This window comes from Sciurus carolinensis, chromosome 18, assembly GCF_902686445.1.
Source record: "Sciurus carolinensis chromosome 18, mSciCar1.2, whole genome shotgun sequence".
Classification (NCBI taxonomy): domain Eukaryota; kingdom Metazoa; phylum Chordata; class Mammalia; order Rodentia; family Sciuridae; genus Sciurus; species Sciurus carolinensis.
Window position 1 is genome coordinate 39,311,480 of NC_062230.1, and position 26,972 is coordinate 39,338,451.

Genomic DNA, 26,972 nt, shown 5'->3' on the forward strand with positions numbered 1-26,972 from the left:
GAAAATATTTAGCTAATTGTAGTAATTTTTTTTTTTTTTTTTTTTTTTTTTTAATGGTACAGGGTGTGCTAGCACTGAGCTGCATCCCCAGCCCTTTTCATTTTTTATTTTGAGACAGGGTCTCACTAAACTGCCCAAGCTGGTTTAGGATCCTCCTGCCTCAACCTCTGAGTGGCTGGGATTAAAGGTATGTACAGCTGGCATAATTTTTGCATACAGTGTTTAACAGATTGTATACCCTCAAGCTAAAGACAAAACCAATTCCAAATACTGAGCTCTAATTTGTAGGTATATCCTCCCTACCCCTACAGGAAACATGTACAAATGATTTTGAAGCTACTTTTTACAATTCTAGGATGAAGCATATTGGAGAGGGCTGTGGTCATAGCTCAGTGGAAGAGTGCTTGCCTAGCATGTCTGAGGTCCTCCGTTGGATCCCTAGCATGGAACAAACAAAACAACAAAAGGTGATGGTGATGGTGATGGAATGGAAGACAAGTTTCTCAGAGTGGGAGGAAGAAATTAGAGAGAGGGAAGTACAGAACAAACCCAGCAGCATTAGATGAACTGGAATCATCAGTGTCATGGAAACAGGACTGTTATTTCATTCAGTTCCCAGTTTCATCACCTCAAGAGGGCCTAGAAATAATGATATTCCAGTAATTATAAGCTCATCTAACATTCAAATTTGGCCTCAAAATACATTTCCCACTGGGTGAAGGTTTATTAGTTGGTTTTTCATTACTATAAGAAAAAAACACATCCGAGGCAGGCTGACTTTACAGAGCGATTTATTTAGGTTGCAGCTTTGGAGGCCTGGAGGGCCTCCTACCTTTGGTGCACCACCTCCTGGCCTATGGCAATGGGGGAGCAAGTGAGAGAGGAAGTGGCATTACTTCAATGTCATTCTGCTCATTTCAAAAACTGTACTGTGGATTCATGGGGGAAATTCACCATCATCCTCATGGGAAAAGAATATTTCTTCCGATGGGGTTGTCACGAGCATTTAATGCACCAATGATTCAGGTACAGAACTCAGCACAAAAAAATCTCATCAACACAGAGAAGTCATGGGGGGTCTGGTTTCGGGAAGGTCTGTCACCTGGCCCGGCTGTCTGCACGCAGGGAGAGGCTCGGGAAAAGGCGGCACCAGTGGCGGCCGCCGGTGCAGGCACCCGAGTGCCCTTCGTGGGCACGTTAAAAAGGAACTACACAGTGCCACCCGAGGCAGGCTTCGCGCGCACGGCCGGCACCCTGCCCCGCACACCGGGCGGACCACGCAGCGCCGCCGCCGCCGCCGCGAGGAGCTACGGTGCCCGCAGGGCTCGCGTGTGGGCGGTGTCGCTTGCAGCACGCGCTGCTTCTGCGGGGAATTCGCGTCCGGCCGTCCTCTGCCCGAAGGCGACAGACAGGACGCGACCTCCCTGGAACCTGTCTCCCCCTCGCTCGGTACCGGCGGGCAGTAGGCTCGGCCTTCCCGCAGGCCCAGGGCCTGAGGCTGGGCTCCCGGCTGCCAGCGGTGCGCGAGGATCAGGCTCTCAGGTTACTCCATCCCAGTACGACAAATCGAGTGCTGAGCTGGGCAACGGTGCAGTGTCCCCAAGATTCGCCATCACCGCCCAAGATGAGAAGACAAAATGGCCGCCGTGCCCCCAAGGCTACATCCGGGTTCCGCGCCGCGCCTGGACTACAAATCCCAGAATGCCCTGGTCTGAAGGCGGGAGCCTGAGACGCGCTCGGCGTCCGCCGATGTGGCGCTAGGCCTTGAGCCCCTCCCCCAGCGAAAAGCCTCCTGCAGGCGTTGTGGTCTCGCTCGCTCTGCCGTTCATCCGTGCACAGTCTGACGGGACTCGTAGTTTTTCGGCTGAGTAGTTGAAACTCCCAGCACCTTCAGGAACTTTTTTCAACGGTGTGGTTTCCGCGCCTGCGCACAAGGTCTCAGGGCGTACTACGCATACCGGCGCGCCTTGCGGTGCGCACGGTTGCGTGCTGACGCACTGAGTCGTGCTGACGTGCAGCGCGGCCCAGGCGGGGTGCGAGTGGCGCAGTCGGAGCCCGCTGCGACCCCTGAGGAAGCGAGGAGGCGTCGGCGTCGGCTGAGGCGGGCGGACCGGCGAGGCGAGGCGGCGGCTCCAGGCCCCGAGGGACTCGGGAGCCCGGGCAGCGGCAGCGGCAAGACCTCTCCCCCTCAGAGGCGGCGGGCGGAGGCGGCGGCGGGTGAGAGGGCGAGGGAGCGCGCGAGCCGGGTGGGGGAGGGGCGGCTCCGGCGCCAGGCCCCAGCGCGCGGAGAACGGCCTTGCCGCCGCACGCACGCGCGCCCGCCACTCTCAGCTCGCGCGGACGCCCTCTCCTGCCCTCTTCCTCCCCGCCGTCCGGGACGCGCGCCTCCTTCGACTCCCGCCCCTCCCCCATGGCAACGGCGCGCGCCGCCGCCTGCGCACGGGTTCGCGCGCGTGCTCGGCGACTGAGGAGCGCGCGAGACTCGGCCTCTCGCCGCCCCGCGCGTGAGGCGGAGGCAGCCTTCGCCCCCGTTGCTGCCCTCGTCGGTCCCTCAGTGGCTGGGAAGGCCCGGCCGCGTTGCGGTGCCTCCGCCTTCCCCGCCGCTCCCGGGCCCGCCGGCCGCCCGAGCCTCCAGACCCGGGCGCCGCGCAGCCCCTCCCCCACCCCGGGCCGAAAATAGGCCTCGCGGCGGGCGGCGCGGCTCCGGGTGCGCGGGGTGCGGAGGGAAGCCCGGCGCGGGGAGAGCGTGCTGGGCCTGTGAGCGGTAGACCTGCCCGCCGCAGCGAGGCCGGGCAGGCCCGAGGCTCTTGCGGGGAGGCAGTTCCGGGCTGCGTGTGAGGGTACGGCCTCCTGTTCGGGGCGCTGTCCGGCGCGGAGCCCTCGAGGGCCCCGCCTTGGGTTCTGCTAGGCCCCGGGTCGGAGCCGCGGCCGCCTGCCGCGCTCCGCTGACGGTCGTGGGCCTCGGCCTCGGCCCGGTCCGTTCCTCGCCATTCTCGGCCGGCGCCGGGTCCCCACCCGCTCTTGCCCTTTCCGTGCCGTTTCCTTTCTTGATTGTCCTAGTATTGGATTTCGAGGTGCTTTTATTTGGCATTCCGGTAATTTTCCAACAGGAAACATTCTTTTGTCTTTGTAGGTTCCTTTTACTTTCTGCAGATTCTTGGAGTGTCTTTAGCATATCCAATCTGATCACTCCGATTTAAGAATTGTCTCGTTTTGGTAGTTTTGTGTTGTATTTCCTTGTATTTTGATTCTATGATTCTCCCCCACCCCCCATTCTTTTTTTTTTTTTTTTGTCATCCCCTAAAATTTCTCCAAAATGTTGTGACTTACTACCCTTTTCTTACAATTTTTCCATTTTTAGGGAGTGGGGGGATTTTTGTGTGAGGCGGTATGGAAGTGTGGGTGAATGATTAGGCTGAAGAATTAATCGCAGGCCAGAAGCTTTTTGCAAAGCAGAAATTATGTGGGACATGGAGAGACAACACATGGCTTAAGTTTAGATGGGGAAGGATTGGTTTTAGAAAACTAAAGTGAGAGTTGGAAGGTAGAGAAACTCATTTCTGGTGCTGTAAAGAAGTTTTTCATTTCTTCCTGAATTTCTGTTTGCTTTTCCTAAATTTAACCTTGTGTGTCACTCCTTTACCTTGGGATGGTCATCTTTCACTTCAGAACTTTCTTGGGTTTACCTTGGGGTTTGGGCAGGGACTGGTCAGACTTAGGAATGGGACAGAGGCAAATTGGGCAGCTCCCTTCCTTTCAACATCTCGCCTTATTTTTACTTCCTTGCTTTCTACACATTTTGGTATCTTTCGTCCAGGCATTTGTTTGATGCCTTCCTGCCCACCCCCCAAATTTTATTTATTTTTGGGCCTGGGAATTGAACCTAGGAGTACCGAATCCTTTTTTAAGACAGGGTCTTGCTAAGTTGTTGAGGCCATCCCTCACCTTGGGTTCTTCCTGCCTCCGCCTCTTTGAGTGCTTCAGATTACAGGTATATGCCACTGTGCTTGGCTGGCTATTCTGGAATTTCTTAAATGCAGTCTTCCCCACATCCAAATCCATCTTTTCTGACTAAACTTTCTGCTTTGCTTGTTCCTTGGGTTTTTTCCTGAGGTAATTTCCCCTCATACCTTGTGAAACTATTTGGAGAGGATTTGTTGAAGAGATAGTACCATATATAGTAGGAATAGAGTGTGAATAACCTATAAATCTAGCCAGAAAAATTGGGATTTAGGAGTTCTTCAGAGTCACATTGGGCTGGGACAAATCAAGAGGATGGAATCTGGTAGGAGGCGTAGTGTTAACATACCTGAGAGGAATAAAGCAGAATTGAGAGAGAAAACCCAGGAAGGTGCCACAACAGAATTGATAGGGAAAGTAAAAAGCTGGGCATTAATGAAAATGAGGTACAGAGATGCAAGGTTTACTGGATAAGTTTAGGGTAGCATATAGAGAAACTACGGAAGCAGTTGAACCAGAGGAGGCTGTTTTGGTGTCTTTAGAACATTGAATTGAAAATGGGTAATATTTAACAAGAGGTAGCAAGATTTGGAGGAAGTGCAAGTCGTAAATCCTGTTGGGAAGGAAATTAAAGGAGTGAAAATTTAGGGTTGTTAAGAGTTGTGCATATTTGGAATCAAAGAAATGACTCTTCCCTGGGAGGTGAAACAAGATTACATGTCCTGGTTCTTGTGTTCCTGATGTGTATACTGGTTATAGTCTGGATATGAGACTGCACAGGCATTTGATTGATGTTACCCAGCAGCCTACCTGTTCAGATACCTTAAGAGATTGTTTAGTCCATTTTGTGTTCATACTGGATAGTCTGAAATCCTTAGGTAAGTTCTTGGAAGTTTCTTTCAATGTGGACTGTAGGCCCTTAGGCACTACAGATGTGTTTTGTTTATCATGTCCACTTTGGAGGACACTTGGTTATCAGAGGTTAGATGGCAAGAGTAGTTGATGAAGACACTATTTAAAGTGTATTGGCTTCAACAGAGAATAAAATGGTAATGTGGAGAGATTTGAAAGAAACCTTGATTGCCTAGGGTGGAAAAAGAAGGAAGTCTAGGTGCAAGGAGGAATGATTTTGAATAATGTGGAAGAGAATTGGGAGAAAAAGACTAAGAATTGGGTTATGATTTGGTTGAAAGGATGAAAGGAACTTGTTAGTTCAGAATGAACGCAGCTCATGGAGATGTAGTGTGAAGATGGAGAGCAGAGACATGGGTGGTGGTAAGTGGTTAGTTTGGGGCCAGGGGCCTGACCCGTGTCTCCCCGCTCCCCTTCAGGAGCGGTGGTGCCCCCGGGCACAGGGCCATGTACAACGGGATCGGGCTGCCGACGCCCCGGGGCAGCGGCACCAACGGCTACGTCCAGCGCAACCTGTCCCTGGTGCGGGGCCGCCGGGGTGAGCGGCCTGACTACAAGGGAGAGGAGGAACTGCGGCGCCTGGAGGCTGCCCTGGTGAAGCGGCCTAATCCTGACATCCTGGACCACGAGCGCAAGCGGCGCGTGGAGCTGCGATGCCTCGAGCTGGAGGAGATGATGGAAGAGCAGGGGTGAGGGGAGGACTGGGGGAGAGGCAAGCACTGAGTGAGTGCAGAGCTGGGTGTTAGGTGGGATGTGTGGAGTTTAGGGCTGGTTGAAAGAGCCCTGGAGTGGAGTTGTAGGGGAGGAGGTAAATGAGTTAAAGATTTGAAAAGAGTTAAGGGGCAGTGCAAGTGGGAGGTGAGGAAACTGTGTCTCGTGTTAAATGAGAGCCTAAGGGAGTCTGAATTACTTTAGATGGATGCACATGGGGAAGGGGGACCATTGAGGAACAAACGTGTGCTGAAAGAGAGAGATGGGAAGGCAGAAATTAGGTAGGAGAAGAGCTAGGCAAGCTGTCAGGTGTTGTCATTGGTAGGACATAGGAAGTAAATGGATTTTAAGGATTGAGGCCTTGGAAAATAACAAGGCAGAAAAATAAGGATTGGTAGAATATTGGAATAAGAGTGTCATGGGCGGGTAGGGAAGTGAAATTTTGAAGAAGGAGCACATTAAGACACCTTTTAGAGCAGTGGTTTTCAAACTTCATCAATGGTACCCTTTTTATATAATATACCTTTGGAAGCCCAGGAAGTAAGAGATTGTTCTTGTTTAAGTTGGTGAGGCACATTGGGAACTCTGCCAGCTAACTTTCCTTTCTTGGCTCCTGAATTGTAGCATGTTTAAAATCCACTGTTCTAGAGGCATAGGGAATAAAGGGAAGAAAGATGATGGGAAAAGATCAGAACTTTAAGGCATTTTAGGGTGACAGTGAGTGAAAAGTTCTATGTGTGCATGGAGAGGGAAGGGATCCCCACTGGGAATAATGGGAATGTGAACCTGGGACTGGGGAAGTGTCCTGTCAAGCTCTAACCCTGAAGGAATTTGTTCTTCAGGTACGAGGAACAGCAAATTCAAGAGAAAGTGGCGACCTTTCGACTCATGTTGCTGGAGAAGGATGTGAACCCTGGGGGCAAGGAAGAGACCCCAGGGCAGAGGCCAGCGTGAGTGTTGAACTCTCCCTTGGTTCCCTCTGGATTTTATCTGCTGCTGCTGCTGCTACCCTCTCTCCTTATTTGGAACTTCTCCCTGCTTTCATCTTCCTTATTCCATGGCTGTTTGGCTCCTGCTTATAATTTTGTTCTGAATTTGTTTCTGCTCTTTGCTTCCTGTATCGTTCAGATTTCTACCTTTTTTTCTCTAGGGTAACTGAAACCCATCAGTTGGCAGAATTGAATGAGAAGAAGAATGAGCGACTCCGTGCTGCCTTTGGCATCAGTGATTCCTATGTGGATGGCAGCTCTTTTGATCCTCAGCGTCGTGCTCGAGAAGCTAAACAACCAGCTCCAGAGCCTCCCAAACCTTACAGGTACTCGAGACCTAGAAACCACTATCAATTTCTCTTCCTGGTTCTAAGCACTCCGTTTTTTTGTTGTTGTTGTTTGGTTTTGGTTTTGGTTTGTTTTTTTTTTTTTTTTTTGGTGCAAACTCCTCCTCAGAGTCTTAAGGTTTTACTTTCGAGGTTGAAATGTCTTAAAGACAGTTTGTCTTATTACCCATGTTTTTTGTTTATCTTTTACCAGCCTTGTTAGGGAGTCCAGCAGTTCTCGCTCACCGACCCCAAAGCAAAAGAAGAAGAAAAAGAAGAAAGATAGAGGACGGTGAGTTAGTTGGAAAGTTACTCTATTGTACAGACAACTAATCCTGTGGTGTACTTTTTCTCTGGAAGTCAAGGATTCTGCTTTCTGGGAACAGCAGGCAGATTTACCTCTACTTCTTGGAAAATAAGGAAATAAGTCCTAGATTTAGGTGTTCCTGATGTTGCTGGGGTTATTTGGGTGTTTTAGAAAACTGTTTATGAGAATGGGTTGTAAGTGGTAGGGCCAGGAAAGAAGCCAGGCAGAATGATCTTGCTTCTGATTCCATCTTTAGCAGGTCAGAGAGCAGCTCTCCTCGACGGGAGAGAAAAAAGAGCTCGAAGAAGAAGAAGCACAGGTATGAGGGTGAAGTAGTTGGGGTGATTGGAGAAGGATTATTGATGAGTTCAGGCATAGGCATAGATATAGGTATATGATTTTTTTTTTCTCTCCTCCCATCTCCCCAACAGGTCAGAATCCGAATCTAAGAAACGAAAGCACAGGTAAGAGCCCTTTGGTATATAGGGGCTTAGGGACACATGGGAGTGACAAGCTATTGCTTGATGGCCTTGCTTGCTCTTTATTTGGCCTCTGGGAGGTTTATCTTGGAGTAAAACTTAATCCTTGGTCTCTCTAATTGTTAGAGAAGCTTTGTAGTTCCATCCACTTCACTTTTTGGTTTGTTTTCCTTAAAAAATTTTTTTTTTTTTTTTTTTTTTTTGCCAAGTATGGTGGCACATACCTGTAATCCCAGAAACTCAGTCAGATAAATCATAAGTTGAAGGCTAGCATTAGCAACTTAGCGAGACCCTGTCTCACAATTTTAAAAGAGGGTTGAGGAACCAAGTATGGCTTTGCATACCTGTAATCCCAGCATCTTGGGAGGATGAGGTGGGAGGATCACAAATCTAATACCACGTCTCTTAACTGTCTCAAAAGGTGTGTGTTGGGGGGGGGGCTTGCCAGGAACTAACTGAGAGGTAGAGTTCCCTTTGTTCAGTCTCTAGTATTGCCAAATAAATAAATTTTAACATCCTCACCTAATTTCCTAGGTCTCCCACTCCAAAGAGTAAACGTAAATCTAAAGACAAGAAGCGGAAGCGGTAAGTGAATTTGAGGGGAATTTTTGTAGTAAGTAGATGAATAGGTTCCCTTAGGGGGGATAAGACATAATTAATCATGTCTCTGATTGGTTAAGGGTTAAGGGTTGAGGGGTGAGTAGAGTCCATTGTAGGTTTGACAGCCTCCTGAGCTGCCTTTCATGGGATTCATTCAGGTCACGGAGTACGACACCAGCTCCCAAGAGTCGCCGGGCCCATCGGTCAACCTCTGCTGATTCTGCTTCCTCCTCTGATACTTCTCGCAGTCGGTAAGGGGTAGTCCAGGAGGAAGGGAGGGAGAGGGAATGGTGGGTTAATCAATTTAATATTTATTGAGCGCCCACGGTGTGCTAGGCGCTGCACAGACCATTCGGAAGACACGGTCCCTGCCCTCTAGGAGCTGACAGGCTAAAGCAACAGGATGGACAGACATATACATTTCCCCTTCTCTTTTTTTTTTTTTTTTTTTTAATTTGTTATTTTTGTTTCGTTATGATGTATATGGACTGCCAGAATAGGGGGGGTGGTTTGTTCGTGGTGTCTGGGGGAGGAAGGAATCCTTACCCTGGCTTCCTTAATCGGGGAAGGCTTCCTGAAGGAGGTGGGCTCCGAGGTGAGTTTTGAATGAAGTGGGTAGGGAATGGGCTGGGTGGAGGGTTTGGGGATGTTTGGGGGAGGTGAATAAAGGGGTAGAGGGAGAACATTCTTTGGGTTTGTGTTGGGAAGAGAAGAAACAAAGTGAACTGAATTTGCATTTCTGTGAATGATTTGAAGTGTGACTAAGGCTTTTTGGAAGAGGGCTGTGTATGGTTAGGAAAGGTAGATGGGAGCTGGGAGGGGGTTTTCTGTTCTCCCTTGAACTGATTTCCCTGCTCTCCCCCATCCTCCATTAACTCCCACAGGTCTCGAAGTGCTGCAGCTAAAATACATGCAACCGCTTTGACTGGGCAAAGTCCTTCCCCTGCTCCAGGGCGTCGAGGGGAGGGAGATGCGCCTTCTAGTGAACCAGGTACCACCAGTATACAACGGCCTACCAGCCCAGAAACCTCTACAAAGCAGCCTAGCAGTCCTTATGAGGACAAAGACAAGAAGGAGGTATGGGTATGTTCCTGAGGGTAGTGAATGATTATTGGGTTGCTAGGTTATGGGTTTTAGGATAGGGGTGTGGAGTGAAGAGGAAAGATGATGGCTTACTAAGAGAAGTGAATTTAGTTTTTTTTTTTTTTTGATATGCATTCTTCTCCCACTTAATCAAGTTCTTTTATATTTGTACATATTTTAGAATGTGACTCAATGAATCTTTGAAGTCTTTAGAATCAAAATTCACTGGATGTTTGTTTATAATAGATTTTGTATCAGTGTTCTGTTTACACATTACATAGATAGAACTGGAATAGAAAGTTCTTTAAGCCACATTTAAATTTACTATTTAAGATATCTGTTTTCTTATTCTTTTTTTTTTTTTTTTTTTTGTGGTACTGGGGATTGAACTCAGGGCCTTGTGCTTGCAAGGCAAGCACTCTACCAGCTGAACTATCTCCCCAGCCCTTCTGTTTTCTGTAGTTTGTAAAACTGTTGAACCCGCTGGGGTTTTGCCAGCAGGCTGAAAACACTAAAAGGAATGATATTCCCTGTAGTTACTGTTTTACATCTTCTGTCCTAATTCTCAATCCTGATTATTCTTGTTTCAGTTATTATAACTTCTCTGCCTTATGTCTCATCTAACAAACTTTGTAAATTATGAGTTTGATTACCTCAGAAATTGTATGTTTTCTGTGACTTTTGAGTTGTATTTAATAGACTTGTGTAGTTTGTTTTCCTTTTCTTTTTTTCTGTATTTTAGCCATTCTGGTCAAACCTTCCAGTTTCGTTCCCCATCCCGAACCCTGGGGTCTTGAACTCAGGGCCTCATGTCTGCTAGGCAAACACTCTTCATTGAGCTTCATCCCTAGCTCTATGTCACTTTTTTTTTACTTAACACAAATTGTATTTTCAATATTTTGCATTTGTTCCTGCAGTTTCTTTTACCTTAATATAGTAGTTTTTTAAGAGTGAGGTCAAGTGCCACCTACATTAGGAAACTGCTTTCTTTTTCTTCTTAAAAATGCTATTGGAGATCTGGGAGTGTTAACATGCACAAGGTCCTGGGTTCTCAGCATCTCTGAAAACAAAAACCAATTGCCCCACCCCAATTCCTGCCCTTTCTGTATACTTTGTACAAGTGGCATTTATTGTTAATTGTAGTGCATTAGTTATTTGTACTTTGTTTCTTCTCTACATCTTAAGACTTCGGGTTACAGATTTTTCATGTTTTTCCTGCTGTGCTTTGTGTTTAACAATTGTTTTGTTATTGAATGAATATGACTGCCTGTGGTGAGGGAAAGGACCGGTTGGTATGATGGGGCATGTAGAAGTTTAATTGGAAAGGTACTGGGATCTTATGGGTGATAGGAAGTTTGGGTGCTTATGTATCCCTATCCCTACTTTCTCTTCCACTCAGAAATCTGCAGTTCGACCTAGCCCCTCTCCGGAAAGGAGCAGCACAGGCCCAGAACCACCTGCTCCCACCCCGCTCCTTGCTGAGCAGCATGGCGGCTCCCCACAGCCCCTTGCAACAACCTCCTTAAGTCAGGAGCCAGTGAACCCCCCATCTGAGGCCTCCCCAACCCGGGGCCCTTCACCACCTAAGTCTCCTGAGAAACCACCTCAGTCTTCTTCCTCAGAGAGCTGCCCACCATCCCCACAGCCTACCAAAGTTTCTCGGCATGCCAGCTCTTCCCCTGAAAGTCCTAAACCCACTCCAGCTCCTGGGACGCGCCGAGAGAGTTCTTCTTCTCCCACATCCAAGAATCGGTCACATGGCCGAGCAAAGCGGGATAAATCACAGTCTCATACCCCTTCCCGTAGGATGGGGAGATCACGTAGCCCTGCCACTGCTAAGAGGGGGAGATCCCGGTCTCGAACCCCCACCAAGAGAGGTCATTCTCGTTCCCGGTCCCCTCAGTGGCGTAGGTCCCGATCTGCACAGAGGTGGGGAAGATCTAGAAGCCCCCAACGGCGTGGCCGCTCTAGATCCCCTCAGCGACCAGGTTGGTCCAGGAGCAGAAACACCCAGAGAAGAGGCAGGTCTAGATCAGCAAGGCGAGGCAGATCACATTCTAGATCCCCAGCCACCAGAGGCAGATCTCGTTCTAGAACACCAGCCAGGCGGGGCAGGTCCCGCTCTAGAACACCTGCTAGACGGAGATCACGATCCAGAACACCTGCCAGGCGAAGGTCCAGGTCAAGAACGCCAGCCCGTAGAGGCAGGTCTCGGTCAAGAACACCTGCTAGGCGCAGATCTAGGACCCGGTCACCAGCACGAAGGAGATCTCGTAGTAGATCGCAAGCCAGGAGAAGTGGCCGCTCACGTTCTAGAACCCCAGCTAGACGGGGTCGCTCACGCTCTAGGACCCCAGCTAGGCGCAGTGGCCGCTCACGCTCTAGAACCCCAGCTAGGCGCAGTGGCCGCTCACGCTCTAGAACCCCAGCTAGAAGAGGGAGGTCTCGGTCTAGAACACCAGCAAGACGAAGATCCCGCAGTAGAAGTCTAGTTAGACGAGGAAGATCTCACTCTCGGACACCACAAAGAAGAGGCAGGTCTGGTTCATCATCAGAGCGGAAGAACAAATCCAGAACATCTCAGAGGAGGAGTAGGTCCAACTCGAGTCCAGAAATGAAAAAATCTCACATTTCCTCCAGGCGGAGCAGGTCTCTCTCTTCACCACGATCCAAAGCAAAATCTCGCTTGTCTTTGAGGCGGAGTCTTTCCGGGTCCTCTCCGTGCCCTAAACAAAAGTCACAGACGCCACCCAGGCGCAGTCGCTCTGGATCATCACAACCTAAAGCTAAATCTAGAACACCAAGGCGGAGTCGTTCTGGTTCTTCACCACCTAAACAGAAATCTAAAACACCATCAAGACAAAGTCATTCCAGTTTATCTCCTCACCCAAAAGTGAAATCTGGAACACCACTACGAGAAGGTTCCTTCCCAAGTCCCCAAGCCAATGAACAATCTGCAACACCACAACGACGGAGCCATTCTGAATCACCTGATCCTGAGGTGAAATCTAGGACTCCTTCGAGGCAAAGCTGTTCTGGTTCCTCTCCTCCTCGAGTGAAGTCTAGTACGCCTCCAAGACAGACCCCATCTAGGTCTTTGTCTCCACAGCCCAAAGTGAAGACAGGGTCACCAGGACGAAGAAGTCATTCTGGCTCCTCTTCTCCAAGTCCTAGTAGGGTGACTTCTGGAACACCTCCAAGGCAAAGCAGATCAGTGTCTCCTTGCACCAAGGTGGAATCTAGATTGTTGCCAAGGCAGAGCCATTCTAGATCCTCCTCACCAGATACCAAAGTGAAACCTGAAACACCACCAAGACAAAGTCACTCAGGGTCTACATCACCATACCCCAAAGTAAAGCCCCAAACTCCACCAGGGCAAAGTCAGTCTGGGTCAAAATCACCATGTCCCCAAGAAAACTCTAAAGAATCTCAATCTCAGAGTTGCTCTGGATCCTTCTCCCTCTGCCCAGGAGTAATATCTAACACACCACCGGGAGAAAGCTACTTTGGCTCCTCATCTCTGCAACATAAAGGACAATCTCAAACTTCACCAGATCCCAGATCTGATACTTCAAGTCCAGAAGCGAGACAGAGTCACTTGACATCTCCACTTCTGCAAAGCAAATCTCAAACATTCCCAAAGGGCAGTGGGTCAGGGTCCTCCTCTCCAGTCACTGAACTGGCATCTAGATCACCAACAAGACAAGATGGAGGGGAATTATCAAGTCCTAGGCTGAAATCGGGAATGTCTCCTGAGCAGAGCAGACCCCAGTCTGACTCTTGCCCATATCTTGCAATGGACTCCAAGTCTCTTCTGGGACAAAGCCGATTGGAGTCTTCTGAATCAAAAGAGAAAATGGGTTTACCCCTTCAGGAGGATGTTGCTGCATTGTCTCCTAGATCAAGAGACAAACTTTGTACACCTGTACAAGATAGGACTGAATCCTCACCAGTACTAAAAGACACACCTAGAGCCCCATCAAGGGAAAGAAGTGGCACTGAATCATCACCAGATACAAAAGACCAAAGTAATACATTACCTAAGTCAAACCAAGATGAAGAATTAATGGAGGTGGTAGAGAAATCTGAAAAACTTTCAAGCCAAGTCCTGCCCCGTTTGTCTCCAGAACTTAAACAAATGACTGGAAGTAACTTTGAATTTTCTCCTGAAATAGAAGAAAGGCCTAATGTGTCTTTAGCTCTTGACCAAAGCCAGTCACAGACTGCTTTGGAAGAAGTTCCTGCAGTGGCCTCATGTTGGGGAGGGCCACATTTTTCTCCAGAGCATAAAGAACTGTCTCACTCTCCCCCCAGGGAGAATAACTTTGGATCACCTTTAGAATTTAGAAACTCAGGCACTGCTACAGAAATGAATACTGGATTTTCACCTGAGGTTAAAGAAGATTTGAATGGACCTTTCCTTAATCAGCTGGAGACAGACCCATCTCTAGATGTGAAAGAACAATCGACAAGATCCTCCAGGCGTAGCAGTTCTGAGTTGTCCCCAGATGTGGTGGAAAAGGCAGGAATGTCTTCAAATCAGAGTGTGTCTTCACCTGTACTTGATGCTGTACCCAGAACACCCTCAAGAGAGAGAAGTAGTTCTGCATCTTCTCCTGAACTGAAAGATGGTTTACCCAGAACTCCATCAAGGAGAAGTCGGTCTGGGTCTTCTCCAGGACTTAGAGATGGTTCTGGGACTCCCTCCAGGCACAGCCTGTCTGGGTCTTCTCCTGGAATGAAAGATATACCTAGAACCCCATCTAGGGGGCGAAGTGAATGTGATTCTTCCCCAGAACCAAAAGCATTGCCTCAAACTCCAAGGCCAAGAAGTCGTTCTCCATCATCTCCAGAGATCAACAATAAGTGTCTTACTCCTCAGAGAGAAAGAAGTGGATCAGAATCATCAGTTGAGCAGAAAACTGTGGCTAGGACGCCTCTTGGGCAGAGAAGTCCATCTGGATCGTCTCAAGAGCTTGATGGGAAACCCAGTGCATCTCCTCAGGAGAGAAGTGAGTCTGATTCTTCTCCAGATTCTAAAGCCAAGACACGAACCCCACTTAGGCAGAGGAGTCGCTCTGGATCCTCTCCAGAGATTGACAGCAAATCCCGAGCTTCTCCTCGACGCAGTAGGTCTGGATCATCTCCTGAAGTGAAAGATAAGCCAAGAGCAGCACCTCGGACCCAGAGTGGTTCTGATTCCTCTCCTGAACCCAAAGTACCTGCTCCTCGGGTCCTTCCCAGAAGAAGCAGATCAGGTTCATCAAGCAAAGGCAGAGAACCTTCTCCTGAAGGAAGCAGCAGTTCCGAGTCCTCACCAGAACACCCACCCAAATCCAGAACTGCTCGAAGAGGCTCCAGGTCCTCGCCAGAGCCAAAGACAAAGTCTCGCACACCACCTCGACGTCGCAGCTCTCGGTCATCTCCTGAGCTAACTAGAAAGGCCAGACTGTCCCGTAGGAGCCGCTCTGCCTCCTCATCACCAGAAACCCGCTCCAGAACTCCTCCAAGACGCCGAAGAAGTCCCTCTGTATCTTCCCCTGAGCCAGCTGAAAAGTCTAGGTCTTCTCGTCGGCGGCGTTCAGCTTCATCTCCACGCACTAAGACAACTTCAAGGAGAGGCCGTTCCCCTTCACCAAAGCCACGTGGACTCCAGAGGTCCCGTTCCCGCTCACGTAGAGAGAAAACCAGAACAACCCGTCGACGAGACAGGTCTGGATCGTCTCAGTCAACTTCCCGAAGAAGACAGCGGAGCCGGTCCAGATCTCGGGTCACTCGTAGGCGCAGGGGGGGCTCTGGTTACCACTCCAGATCACCTGCCCGCCAGGAGAGTTCCCGAACTTCCTCTCGACGCCGAAGAGGTCGCTCTCGAACACCCCCAACCAGTCGGAAGCGTTCTCGGTCACGCACATCACCAGCCCCATGGAAACGCTCTAGATCTCGAGCCTCCCCAGCAACACACCGGCGATCCAGGTCTAGAACACCCTTGATCAGCCGACGTAGGTCCAGGTCTCGGACTTCCCCTGTGAGTCGGAGACGGTCCAGATCCAGAACATCAGTGACTCGACGAAGATCTCGATCGAGAGCGTCCCCAGTGAGTCGAAGGCGATCCAGGTCCAGGACACCTCCTGTAACCCGTCGTCGTTCAAGATCCAGAACACCAACAACACGCCGACGTTCCCGTTCTAGAACTCCACCAGTGACTCGCAGAAGGTCCCGATCTAGGACCCCACCAGTAAACAGGAGGCGATCTAGAAGCAGAACTTCACCTATTGCTCGCAGAAGGTCAAGATCCAGAACATCCCCAGTCACTCGAAGGCGATCTCGATCACGTACATCTCCAGTCACTCGGAGAAGGTCCCGATCTCGAACCTCTCCAGTGACTCGTCGCCGTTCTAGGTCCCGAACGCCTCCAGCTATTCGACGCCGCTCTAGGTCTCGAACGCCATTGTTGCCACGCAAACGTTCTCGAAGCCGCTCACCACTTGCTATTCGCCGCCGTTCTAGGTCCCGTACACCCCGTGCAACTCGGGGCAAACGGTCTTTAACAAGATCTCCTCCGGCTATCCGCAGGCGTTCTGCATCTGGAAGTAGTTCTGATCGTTCACGTTCTGCTACTCCTCCAGCAACAAGGAATCATTCTGGTTCTCGGACACCTCCAGTGGCACTCAATAGCTCCAGAATGAGCTGTTTCAGCCGTCCTAGCATGTCACCAACTCCTCTCGATCGATGTAGATCACCTGGAATGCTTGAACCCCTTGGCAGTGCTAGAACACCCATGTCTGTCCTGCAGCAAGCTGGTGGCTCTATGATGGATGGCCCAGGTCCCCGAATACCTGATCATCCAAGAACATCTGTGCCAGAAAATCATGCTCAGTCTAGAATTGCACTTGCCTTGACAGCCATCAGCCTTGGCACTGCCCGGCCTCCTCCATCCATGTCTGCTGCTGGTCTTGCTGCAAGAATGTCCCAGGTCCCAGCTCCGGTACCTCTCATGAGTCTCAGAACGGCCCCAGCTGCCAACCTTGCTAGCAGGATTCCTGCAGCTTCTGCAGCAGCCATGAACCTGGCCAGTGCCCGGACACCGGCTATCCCAACAGCAGTGAACCTAGCTGACTCACGAGCACCAGCTGCAGCAGCAGCCATGAACTTGGCCAGTCCCAGAACAGCGGTGGCACCTTCAGCCGTGAATCTTGCTGATCCTCGGACCCCCACAGCTCCAGCTGTGAACCTAGCAGGAGCCAGAACCCCTGCTGCCTTGGCAGCTTTGAGTCTTTCAGGATCTGGCACGCCTCCAACTGCTGCAAATTATCCCTCTAGCTCCAGAACACCCCAGGCTCCAGCCCCTGCAAACCTTGTTGGTCCACGATCTGCACATGCCACAGCTCCTGTGAATATTGCTAGCTCTAGAACCCCTTCAGCCTTGGCCCCTGCAAGTCTCACCAGTGCTAGGATGGCTCCAGCGTTGTCTGGTGCAAACCTTACCAGCCCTAGGGTGCCCCTTTCTGCTTATGAGCGTGTTAGTGGCAGAGCCTCACCCCCACTTCTTGACCGAGCCAGGTCCAGAACACCACCATCAGCCCCAAGCCAGTCTAGAATGACCTCTGAGCGGGCTCCCTCCCCTGCCTCTAGAATGATCCAGGCTCCTTCACAGTCTCTTCTCCCTCCAACACAGGATAGACCTAGGTCTCCTGTGCCATCTGCATTTTCAGACCAATCGCGTTCAAATGCCCAGACCACTTCTGTAGCAGGGTCTCAGTCCCTGTCCTCTGGTACAGTGGTAAAGGCCGTGTCCTCCACTGGTGACCACAATGGCATGGTTTCTGGCCCTACTCCTGGGGTGCCTCACCCTGAGGGTGGGGAACCACCTGCCTCTACTGGGGCCCAGCAGCCTTCTGCATTGGCCACCCTGCAACCAGCAAAGGAGCGGCGGAGTTCCTCCAGCTCCTCCAGCTCCTCCAGCTCCTCTTCATCATCATCGTCGTCATCGTCATCATCTTCGTCCTCTGGCTCCAGTTCTAGTGACTCAGAGGGCTCTAGCCTTCCAGCTCAACCTGAGGTGGCACTGAAAAGGTGAGGGAATTGAATTTTCAGGAATCTTCTAGGGGAAAGGAATTGGGAATGGATGAGGGAGTGGGGAGGGAGAAACCATGTTACAGGTTCTTGACTCATTGAGGAGGTATGGGGAACCTTGACCCTCAAGCTGGGGGTAGAAGAGAATGCTTGGGTGGGGGCTATGGGGGGGAGGGATGGGACAGAAAAGTCTCCGAAGGTTAATTCTCTAGAGGATAATGATAAGTTTTCCATCTCTACAGAGGACAGAACTAGAGGAAATGGACTTAATTTTACAGCAGGAGGGATGGCAGTTAGACCTCAAGAGGAACTCCCTGGGCTGGAAGGATCTTCAGAGGTCATCCCATCCCTCTCCCTGCCTCCAGGCAGGACGGCCCCTCCCCAAGCCAACCTGCACTCACAGGGGCCTCCCCAAGCTGCGGCTCTCCCTCTCCGAGGAAGGAGACCACCCAGCTTCAGCTTCCACATCTGAGCCCAGGGGCCTTATTCCTTCATCAGGGACATTCTTGAGGTTTAACCTTGATCCCTTGTGCTGCGGGCCCCAGCCTGTTGCTTGTGTTAGCAGAGGTCGGGTCGCTCAGGCCAATGCTCTCCAGAGAAGCACTCACTGGCTCGCTTCGCGTGTCTCCAAGAGCTCCCAGGGCCTTTCTCAGGCACCCCTCCCCCACTGCCGTTCCTCCAGGCCAAGGAAGGTAGGGTTGGGGCTGGGGCAGCTTGTTTCTTTGTAACACTGGCCTTCTCCCACAGGGTCCCCAGCCCCACTCCAGCACCAAAGGAGGCTGTTCGAGAGGGACGTCCCCAGGAGCCAGCCCCAGCCAAACGGAAGAGGCGCTCTAGCAGCTCTAGTTCCAGCTCCTCCTCTTCCTCCTCCTCCTCCTCCTCCTCTTCTTCCTCTTCCTCCTCTTCCTCATCCTCCTCTTCCTCATCTTCTTCCTCCTCCTCCTCTTCTTCCTCTTCCCCTTCCCCTGCTAAGCCAGGCCCTCAGGCCTTGCCCAAACCTGCAAGCCCCAAGAAGCCACCCCCTGGCGAGCGGAGGTGAGTCCTGACTTGCCCGAGGTGGAGGGGAGGGTGACTTCTCCACAATGGGGCCCTCGTGGACTTCAGTGTCTGGTTGTAAGGGAGGAGTTGGGCACACTCCTCTGCCCACTATTCTCTGCACCCTGTCTGGTAAAGGGCTGCACCATCCAAGTGGGTTCTCAGGCAAGAATTGGGAAGTCCTAGGTTTCTTCCTTTCCCCCAACATGCAGCCTGGTCCCAGGGATTCTAGCTCTTTAAGTCTCCCCATTGCTGCTGCAGGGCTCTGGTCTGGCCACCGTCATCTTCTCCCGACTCTGTCCACAGCCTCTTCCCTGTCTCCCTGCCTCCACGCCATTCTCTTCCACACGTAGCCAGAGGGATCTTTCTAAAACGCACATCTGGTTACTTCCCTCCACTCCACAAATCCTTCCGGGACGCCCTGTGGCCTGCAGGATAAAGCCCCACCTCTGCGGGAATGGCGTGTGAGGCTCTTCACCAGCTGGCCTTGCCCACCCTGTGCTCCTCCTGCCCGCCCCTATACATGCCCTGTGCTCCAGCCACACCCAGCGCCTTGCAGTCAAGGAGAGCCCATGCCTTTGGACATGCTGTTCCTTCTGCCTGGAATTTCCTTGTCCGCCTGGTGAACTCCTCGTTCTGCAAGACTCCACTCAGACAGCACCTTCGAGAAGACTGTCCTGCCCCTGCCCCTGCCCTGCCCATATACCCCTGCCCCAAGTCCCCAGATCATGCACATCCATCCCTGTGGGGCTGCTTCCTACACATGGGGCCCTACGTGCCTCCCTTGTTGGCCTTCCTTCACTACCAGACTGAGCTCCTCCAAGGGCAGGGACTGTCTTTATCTTTGCATCCCCCGCTGCACCCTGTGCCCTGCCCACTGTGGGCACTCAGTGGAAGGTGTGCGGGCGGATGGGTGAGTGCGGACAAAGGTGGGTCTGAGGCTGGCCCTGCGTGGTGTGAGGTTTGGTGGTCAGGACCTGGGTGGGTGGTTCTGAGTGCTGGCTGGTGGATTTGGAAGGGCGTTGTGCTATGGGAACCTGCTCTGCTCTGCAGGTCCCGCAGCCCCCGGAAGCCTATAGACTCCCTTCGGGACTCCCGGTCCCTCAGCTACTCACCTGTGGAGCGTCGCCGTCCCTCACCTCAGCCCTCACCCCGGGACCAGCAGAGGTAAGGCCCTCTCCAAAGGTTAATGCAGTCTCAACTGCCACAGGACTTGAGCAGAAAGCAGGTGCCTCCCAGAGGTCTGATGTGTGTTCGTTCTTTGCAGCAGCAGTGAGCGGGTTTCCCGGAGAGGCCAGCGTGGGGATAGCCATTCTCCGGGCCATAAGCGCAGGAGGGAGACTCCTAGCCCCCGTCCCATGCGACACCGCTCCTCCAGGTATGTCTCCCCTGAAGGCTGGCCCCATTCTAGAGGGTGGTAGGAAGCTGAACTTGAGGGCTTGATGGAGCTTTGGTGTTGATCCCAATCTTCTCTGTTGTAGGTCTCCTTAAGTCATCGCACCCCATGCTCTGGAACCACAGGGAGTGTCCCCTTTCCCCCAACAGAGCTGTGGGAGGCCCTTGTCTTCCCCCACCTCCCCCACCTTTTGAATCCTGGCAGCATCTTGGGTGGAGGGCTCCTTCCCCCCCTTCCCCCCTTTTTTTCTTTGTTCCTGTGAAATGTTAATCTCTGTGAGTTTTTCCTGGTTCATGTGTTTGGGGGGGGTTTGGGGGTGGGAGGGAATGCTGATGGGAGTTGGGGGAGGAGAGGATATAGTTCAGGACACCAAGGCCTGGAATCAGAGGCCCTGAGAGATGCAGTGGCCTGAAATTCCTGGGGGTGATGGATTAGAATTTAGGAAGTTATATTGAGGTGTTCTTGGAAGGGCAGGAGTTGAAATTAGCTGGCCCCTGCTGCCCCCATGAGGTTGTGACCCCCTCCCCCAATTTTTCTTCATGTTTCTTAAAAGGCATTTTGGTTTTTTAAAATCTGTACAGCAAGAGCAACTTTTTCTGTCAAATAAAAATGAGAAATGCAGGAATTGGGTCTATAGACTGTTTATTTTAAGTGGCAAGAGCAATGGAAAAGAGCCACCTCCATCTCCACCCTCACTGCAAATCCCCCAGATTTTTGCCCTAGATCTCCTGAAGCCCTGGGTGGCGGGGTGGGGCTCCTGTGGTTGCCTCATGGAACCCACTCAGACCAAGGCAACTGGTTCCAGCCTGGAACTTGAGTCCCTCAGAAGGCTTGGAGGCAGACAGGACACCTGGAAATGGGGCAGCACACCTTGAACAAAGGCTGGAAATATTGTCCCCTACTGCATCAGGCTGGCCCAGGGCTCAGAATTCTGACCTCTTCAAGGCTGGGAGTAGCTTGGCCCTCGGGACAGCCCAGATCCCATGTGAGGGGCAGGCTGGGTCAAGTTCTCAGACAGCATAGCATTAGCCTGGTAAGAGCCCAAAGAGATATGGGGGAGCAGGACCCATCCCAGGGAGGGCAATCAATGCCTGGAGTAGGGAGGAGGGTGTGGAGAAAGAGGCAGGAACCAGGCGGACACCCAAATCTCTTTTATTGGGGGGAATGGGCCTCAAGGGTGGGCCTGAGGCCCTCACTGCACAGCTTGTTCATTGGCGCTGCCTCCGGAATCCTGAGGCTTCATCACATCTGGAAGCTCTGGTGGGCTAGAGAAGGGCTCGATGCGCAGGGCCTCAAAGGCATCATCTGTAGGGGAAGGACAGAGCTAGAAAGGTGCTCAACTCATGCCGCAGCTGGGCCTTAGTGTCCCCCTGTAATAAGCTGTAGTTGTGGGGGACCTAACGTTACTCTTCCAAAACCATGACCTGCCCACACTGCCAGCTGCCTCACTTAGCAGTGAGTGGCACTGGAGTGACTCCTGCCCCCAGTGGCCCAACCCCTTTCACTGGCCATTCCAGTCCCCTACATTTAACTTCTGGCAGGTGCCCACCACCTTCTGCATCCACAGCCAACGTCACCCTCCACCTACCCAGAATGTTCCAGTGGTTTCCCATCATACAGGTCTTAGGTCCTTGACCTCGTTTCTCCAGTGCTTAGACTCACTCCCACACCAAGCTCTTTCCTGCCTCAGGATTTTGTACTTGTGAGACCCAACACCTGTCTGTCACACAGGATATGCTGTGGGCATTCAGGGTTCAGCTCAAACGTCACCTCAGAAAAACATTCCCAGCTCCCCAATACAGTCACTGCACCCCAGCACTCTGGGCATTTCCTTGGCAGCATTTACCAACAGTTGATTGTCAGATTTGTTTTGATAGGTTGCTTTTCCCACTCAAACAGTGGCTCTAGTTCCAGAACACATGTATGCCACTTCATACATTTTCTCCTGTGCTTTCCTCCACCTAGGAGTCTGTTCTCCTGACTCATGCTCAATTGATTGGGCCCTCAAGAGAAAGTCACACTACCCTGCTCTCCTGTCTGGAGAGCGTTGGTGGTCATAATGGGGCAGGTGGAGGGCTACAACTGCTATCCAGTCAAGACAAGCCAGGGATGCTGCCATACGTTTGCAATGCACAGGATGCCCCCCCCACACACACACAATCCAGCCCTAAATGCTGATACTGCTGAGGTAACAAACCTGACCCACCTTCATTTACTCTTTCAAGTCACAAACCTGTAGGGACACACTTGCCTTTACATATACATTGCTATGATTTGTCTGGCCAGTGCCATTTCACACCTGATATGACACTGTCATCTCCCTAACTGAGCAGTTTGAGGCTGGCAGACACATGTGTCTCATCCTTTAGCAAGGACACAGTGGCAGAGGGTATGGCACCCAGTCAAGGCCCAAGATCCTAATGTTGACTGGTCAGCTGCACAAAGATGTCTTTTTGCAAGGAGTCTGTGAGGAAACAAAAAAGTAACCAGTCCAAACTACCTGCCTACAGATAACAGGAGCGAAGTCCCAGAATCACCACCACATCCAGTGCCATGGTGGGAAAAAAACAAGTCATGCCCGTTAGCACTGATTTTCATATCTGCAAAATGGGGCTAGTGTCTTCCAAGTCACACCAAGCACCTTCTAGGGTGCTCCTGTTCAAACTAGAGAAAGAAGTCGCCACATATCTATAATCCCAGCTACTCAAGAGCTAAGGCAGGAAGATCCCAAGTTCAAGACAGCCTGGGCAATTTAGTGAGACCCTGTCTCAAAATGAAGTAATAAAAAGAGGTAGGGATATAGCTTAGTGGTGGAGTGCTAACCCAGCACATGTGAGGTCCTGGTTTCAATTACCATGTATCAAAACCAAAAGTCTATAGAGAAAGGGTTACTTCTGGGAGAATGCAGCTCTGCTGCCTCTGCTCAGAAAGCCAACCAGATGTGACTTTAGCTGAAAGACACTCCTGTATGATGTCCGCAGTATTCACAGCAGGCCAGGCCTAGGAAGTCTAAGTTTTAGGCTGCCTTGCTGTGGAGTGGGTCCTATCCCACTCCATCACACTTCACTGTGGAGATGGGAACTTCAGGCTGGGTCAAGCAGGGAAAGAAGTAACTGGCCTGAGGACACAGCTGCTGAGGCTGAGGTCTAACCAAGTTATCAAGACTACAGCTAGGACCACACTCTTCCTTCTCAGCCTGTGCTGTTTTCTTATAAGACAGAAAATAATTCCTTTATCCATGTTCCCTCAACTACCCACATAACCCCTGGGTCCACATCTGTGAAAATACAACTCTATGACCTCTATTTAAATTTCGGAAGGCCAAGAGTAAAAATTCTGCCCTCCCTTTTTCTAAGGTGGAAGGAAATCTGAACATCCCCCCACGCCTCATGGTACAAAAGCTCGGGAGGGTTGGGGTAAGGTTAACAAGAGTACAGGCTCTGGACCTGAACCCTGAACCCTGGAGGTGACATCCTAGCAAGCAACCCAAGTTCCCCAGGCTCACATTTACACATCCTTAAAACACACAATCCACAAGGCGCAGGCCTATATTACCAGGAATTCCCAAGACTGAGGCAGGAGGATTGTGAGTTTGAGGCAGGTATTGGCAACTTAGTGAGGGCCTAGGCAAATTATTGAGACCTTGTCTCAAAAACAAAACCAAAGAAGTGCTGGGAATGTGGCTCAGTGGTAAAATGCCCCTGGGTTCAATCCCCAGCACCAAAACCACCACCCCCCAAACTGTCACAAATCTAAGTCTTGACCACAGAGATACTGGGGGAATCAGGTGATAAACTGCACAAATCAAGCGTGGTATGGTATCTGGCTCTAGCAAAGTCCTCACAGCTTGCCTCTCACCCATGGCACCCCATGGAACCACTAGCAAGCTTTGGTCATCCTTGTCTGCAAATGTGGATGGCAGTGCTGACATCTCCAGGCTGAGAGGATCAGAAGGGACGATTGTGCTCAATAAATCCTCTGTAAATCTGAGGGGGGACTGGGGCAAGGGATCGTCAACCATGGTGAAGCAGGCTTGAACTTCTAGAAGTGTCTCTTGTTTGTGTTTTATAATGGGAAACACTGTCAGCGATAGTTCTTCCCCTCTGTGGATTGGTAAATTCCACAAAGGTTTGGAAATTCAGCTTCAGGCTCCCTGAAGACCCTGTTCTGTGGTCATTACCAGAATGCCCAGCTGCCACCTGGCCCAGCCCTTACCTGCCCTGAAGGCCAGCCCCACTGTGGCTGGGGCCTGTGGTCGTGCTGTTTGGCTGGTGAAGCCACACTCGCCCAGAGTTTTGCCGTCATCGAGTAGCTGGTCATCCTGAGGAAAGAAGAAGGGCCTTGGGAGAGGTCCAGAAGGGCGAGACCCTCGGATCCCTAGCCAGCAGCCACACTGGAAGGCAGAGGGAGGAAACACTCCCAAGCGTGGCTCATGACCACCACAGAACACACTGGATACGCAAGGTTCCAGAGCCACGACCCCCAAATTTCCAAAGAAGAACCTTGCAGGGAAAGGCCCTGGAATCTGGTTTCTCCAAACCCTGCTGGCGAATCTGATTTAGAAGCCACGGGGCCAGTCTGGACGGAGCACGGCTGGGCTTAACTGACAGCCCTGCCGCCCTGGACGAGGTGGCCAGCTTCTTCCCATCGGATGTTCTCAACTGTAAAACGGGAATCACCGGCGTTCCTAGCTCACAGGGCGGCCGGGGGGTCCACGAGCTGGAGCGGGGCAGAGGGCAGCGGGCCCGGCATGCGGCACACGGAGGGTCCCCGTGCTCGGAGCGCCCGCAGCCGGCGGCCAGCGAAGGCCTGCGGAGGCGCCCAACCCCGCTGGGCACGTTTCCGGCTCGCCCCGCGTCGGCGCGGCGGGGCCGCCGTGCTGCCCGAGACCTGCGCCCCGGCACCGGGCGAGGACCCCACCCCGCCGTCCGCAGGCGGGCGCACCGGGGCCCCCGCACGCGCTCGCCAGCCCCGGCCCACCCGGCGGCAGGGGGACGCCGCGGGCCCCCGAGCGCGCAACCGCCGCCCGCCGCACCTTGTAGAGCCGCTGCTCGTCGGGCGGCCGCTTGAGGATGCCCTCGACGATGCGCTTCAGCTCGAACACGGTGCTCGACTCCTTGGCGTCCGTGAAAATGGTGGTCTTGTGGCGCCGGATCATGAGGAACACGTCCTGCGGGCGGCGAGCCGGCGTCAGCGCCCCGCCGCCGCCCCCCGCGCGGCCCGCCGCCCCCCGCCGCCCCCGGCCCGGCCCGGCCGCCCCTCCCCCCGCGCCCGCTCACCATCGCGGCTGCTGCCTCTGGCTCGACGCGCCGGCGCGGCCGCGCTCCGCCCCTTCCCGGCAGCCCGCGCGCGTCCCGGCGTGCCCCGCGCGGCCACGCCCCTCCCCGCCTCGCGCGGTCCCGCCCCCGCCGCCATTTTAAGTGAGCCGGAAGGGGCTCGGCGCGGGCCGCCATCTTGCTGCCTGGCGGGCGGCGGCCCTCTCCGCGTCTCTCGCCTGTCGGTGTTGGCGGAGGTAGTCGTAGATGGCGGCGGGGTTCGTTGTTACACATTCGCACGTGCACACACTCGACGTGGCCACGGCCCCTTTCCGCTGACGTCCTTTTCCGTGAGACCCTCCCCCCCTTTTCCCGCGCTAGCTCCCGCCTCTGAGAGGAAGCCAGGACTCTGACCTGCGGCCGCGCACGCTGCTCAGCCTGGGTTCTCAGCTCCCCCCGTTGCCCCCGCAGAGCCCCGATTTCCCCGTGGCAGCGCAGGCAGCCACATTTCCCGTAGCCCTGTCCGCCCGTGGACAGGCTGGCTCCTGCAGCCTTTAGGAAATGCTTTTTGGCTGAGGGTTGAGCCCAGGGTGGCTCCACCCTGGGGCTGCGGCCCTGACCGAGTCCCCTCGGTGCTCGGAACGCGGCCTGCTGCTCGCCCCGGCCTTCCCCTCAGGTGCCAGTCTTTCCCCTGCCTCTCCCTGGTCTCGGGGAGCAGGTCACTTGCTTCCCGCCCTAGAGCTGTCTGTCCTTGACTCGCACCCGCCACCGGGCGGGTCCAGACCGTGGGGAAGGCACTGGGAGCCCTCAGCATGGCCGTCTCCCGAGAGAACAGGGAGCTGGACTCCAGCAGAGCACACTGCCCGGCCTCGGAGGCGCCTCTGCAGCAGCCCCCTGCTCCCCATGGTGGGCGGAATCAGCCTCCCTCTGGGACAGACCCCTGTGCTTCTCCTTTACAGGAAAGCAATACACCTTTTTCCTTTTTCTCAAAACCGTGTCCTTGTAATTGGATTGACATTGAGAGCAAGGACTGAGCTTTTGGTGACACATCCAGCCCTTTTTGTTTTTTATTTTACTTTTATTTTATTGGTGCTGGGGCTTGAACCCAGGGGCGCTGCACCACCCAGCTGCATCCAGCCCTTTTATCTTTATCTTGAGCTGGCCTTGCTAGTCTGCTCTTGGCCTTCACCTTGCATCCCCTGGCCAGGTCGCATTGTCCCTGGGTGTCCAGGGCAGGAGGGATGCCCCCTCCGGCTGACTTCCTGGACAGATTCCATCTCCGGGTGGCAGCACTCCCTCCCTGCCTGGTCCTGAGGGCAGCCCAATTTCCCCACTGGTGGAGACTCCCACCAACAGCTTTGAACACTACTCTGGAACCTGGCCAGTCCCCAGGAGGGGACAGCCTCCACCTGGGCCATTGCTTGGCAGGTGTGAGACAAGGCCACCAGCCCAAGAGACCCACTGGTGGTGACCCTGGACACCACCACAGCTCTGCAGTTGTTGGGGCTGGGGTCTCAGTGTCCAGGAGGGGCCGGGCAAAGGTGTCAGCTGTAAGAGGAAGTCAGAGGGGTAGGCACCAGTGCTTGGGGTGGGGTAGGAGACTGCATCTCTTCAAACCCCCCGGCTTTTTGCTTTAGATAAGGCCCTCCAGAAAAGACCATAAGGAGCTTGTGTAAGCCACCCCAGATCAGCTCTTCTAGGTCACTGGATCTTGCTCATTATAATCGCCTTGGAAAACTAAATTCTCTACCCAGAGGCTGTCCCACCTGCCAGTTTTAAGCAGTCACTATGCTAAGAAGCTGGATCTTGAACTGTGCATGGCCGGAACCCTAACCCTAACCCTAAA

The 26,972-nt window shown here is 52.7% G+C and overlaps 2 protein-coding genes across 11 annotated transcripts; one reads left to right on the forward strand and one right to left on the reverse strand.

Moving 5' to 3' along the window:
• Nucleotides 1-2,017: 2,017 nt before the first annotated feature.
• On the forward strand, nt 2,018-20,496 carry Srrm2 (serine/arginine repetitive matrix 2). 10 transcript variants are annotated; one of them, XR_007106176.1, is made up of 15 exons: nt 2,018-2,217; nt 5,292-5,561; nt 6,426-6,533; nt 6,734-6,898; nt 7,113-7,190; nt 7,462-7,524; nt 7,637-7,669; nt 8,219-8,269; nt 8,443-8,535; nt 9,169-9,361; nt 10,767-17,440; nt 18,188-18,475; nt 18,782-19,404; nt 19,529-19,642; nt 19,746-19,763. XR_007106176.1 is itself a non-coding variant. In XM_047534265.1 (15 exons), exons 2-15 carry the CDS (start codon nt 5,320-5,322, stop codon nt 19,964-19,966), a joined length of 8,223 nt encoding a protein of 2,740 aa, XP_047390221.1. In that variant the 5' UTR covers nt 2,018-2,217; nt 5,292-5,319; the 3' UTR covers nt 19,967-20,496. The 10 variants fall into 10 exon arrangements, 5 of the variants coding, with proteins under 5 accessions (XP_047390221.1, XP_047390223.1, XP_047390224.1 ...); XR_007106175.1 differs by having other exon boundaries at nt 19,743-19,761; XR_007106178.1 differs by having other exon boundaries at nt 18,910-19,404; nt 19,743-19,761.
• Elob (elongin B) lies at nt 20,497-25,460 on the reverse strand. Its single transcript, XM_047534270.1, has 4 exons — nt 25,151-25,460; nt 24,907-25,041; nt 24,087-24,192; nt 20,497-21,176 (listed from the first exon to the last, which is right to left on the reverse strand). The coding sequence occupies exons 1-4, from the start codon at nt 25,418-25,420 to the stop codon at nt 21,064-21,066; spliced, it is 624 nt and encodes a 207-aa protein (XP_047390226.1). The 5' UTR covers nt 25,421-25,460; the 3' UTR covers nt 20,497-21,063.
• Between the last annotated feature and the right edge of the window lie 1,512 nt (nt 25,461-26,972).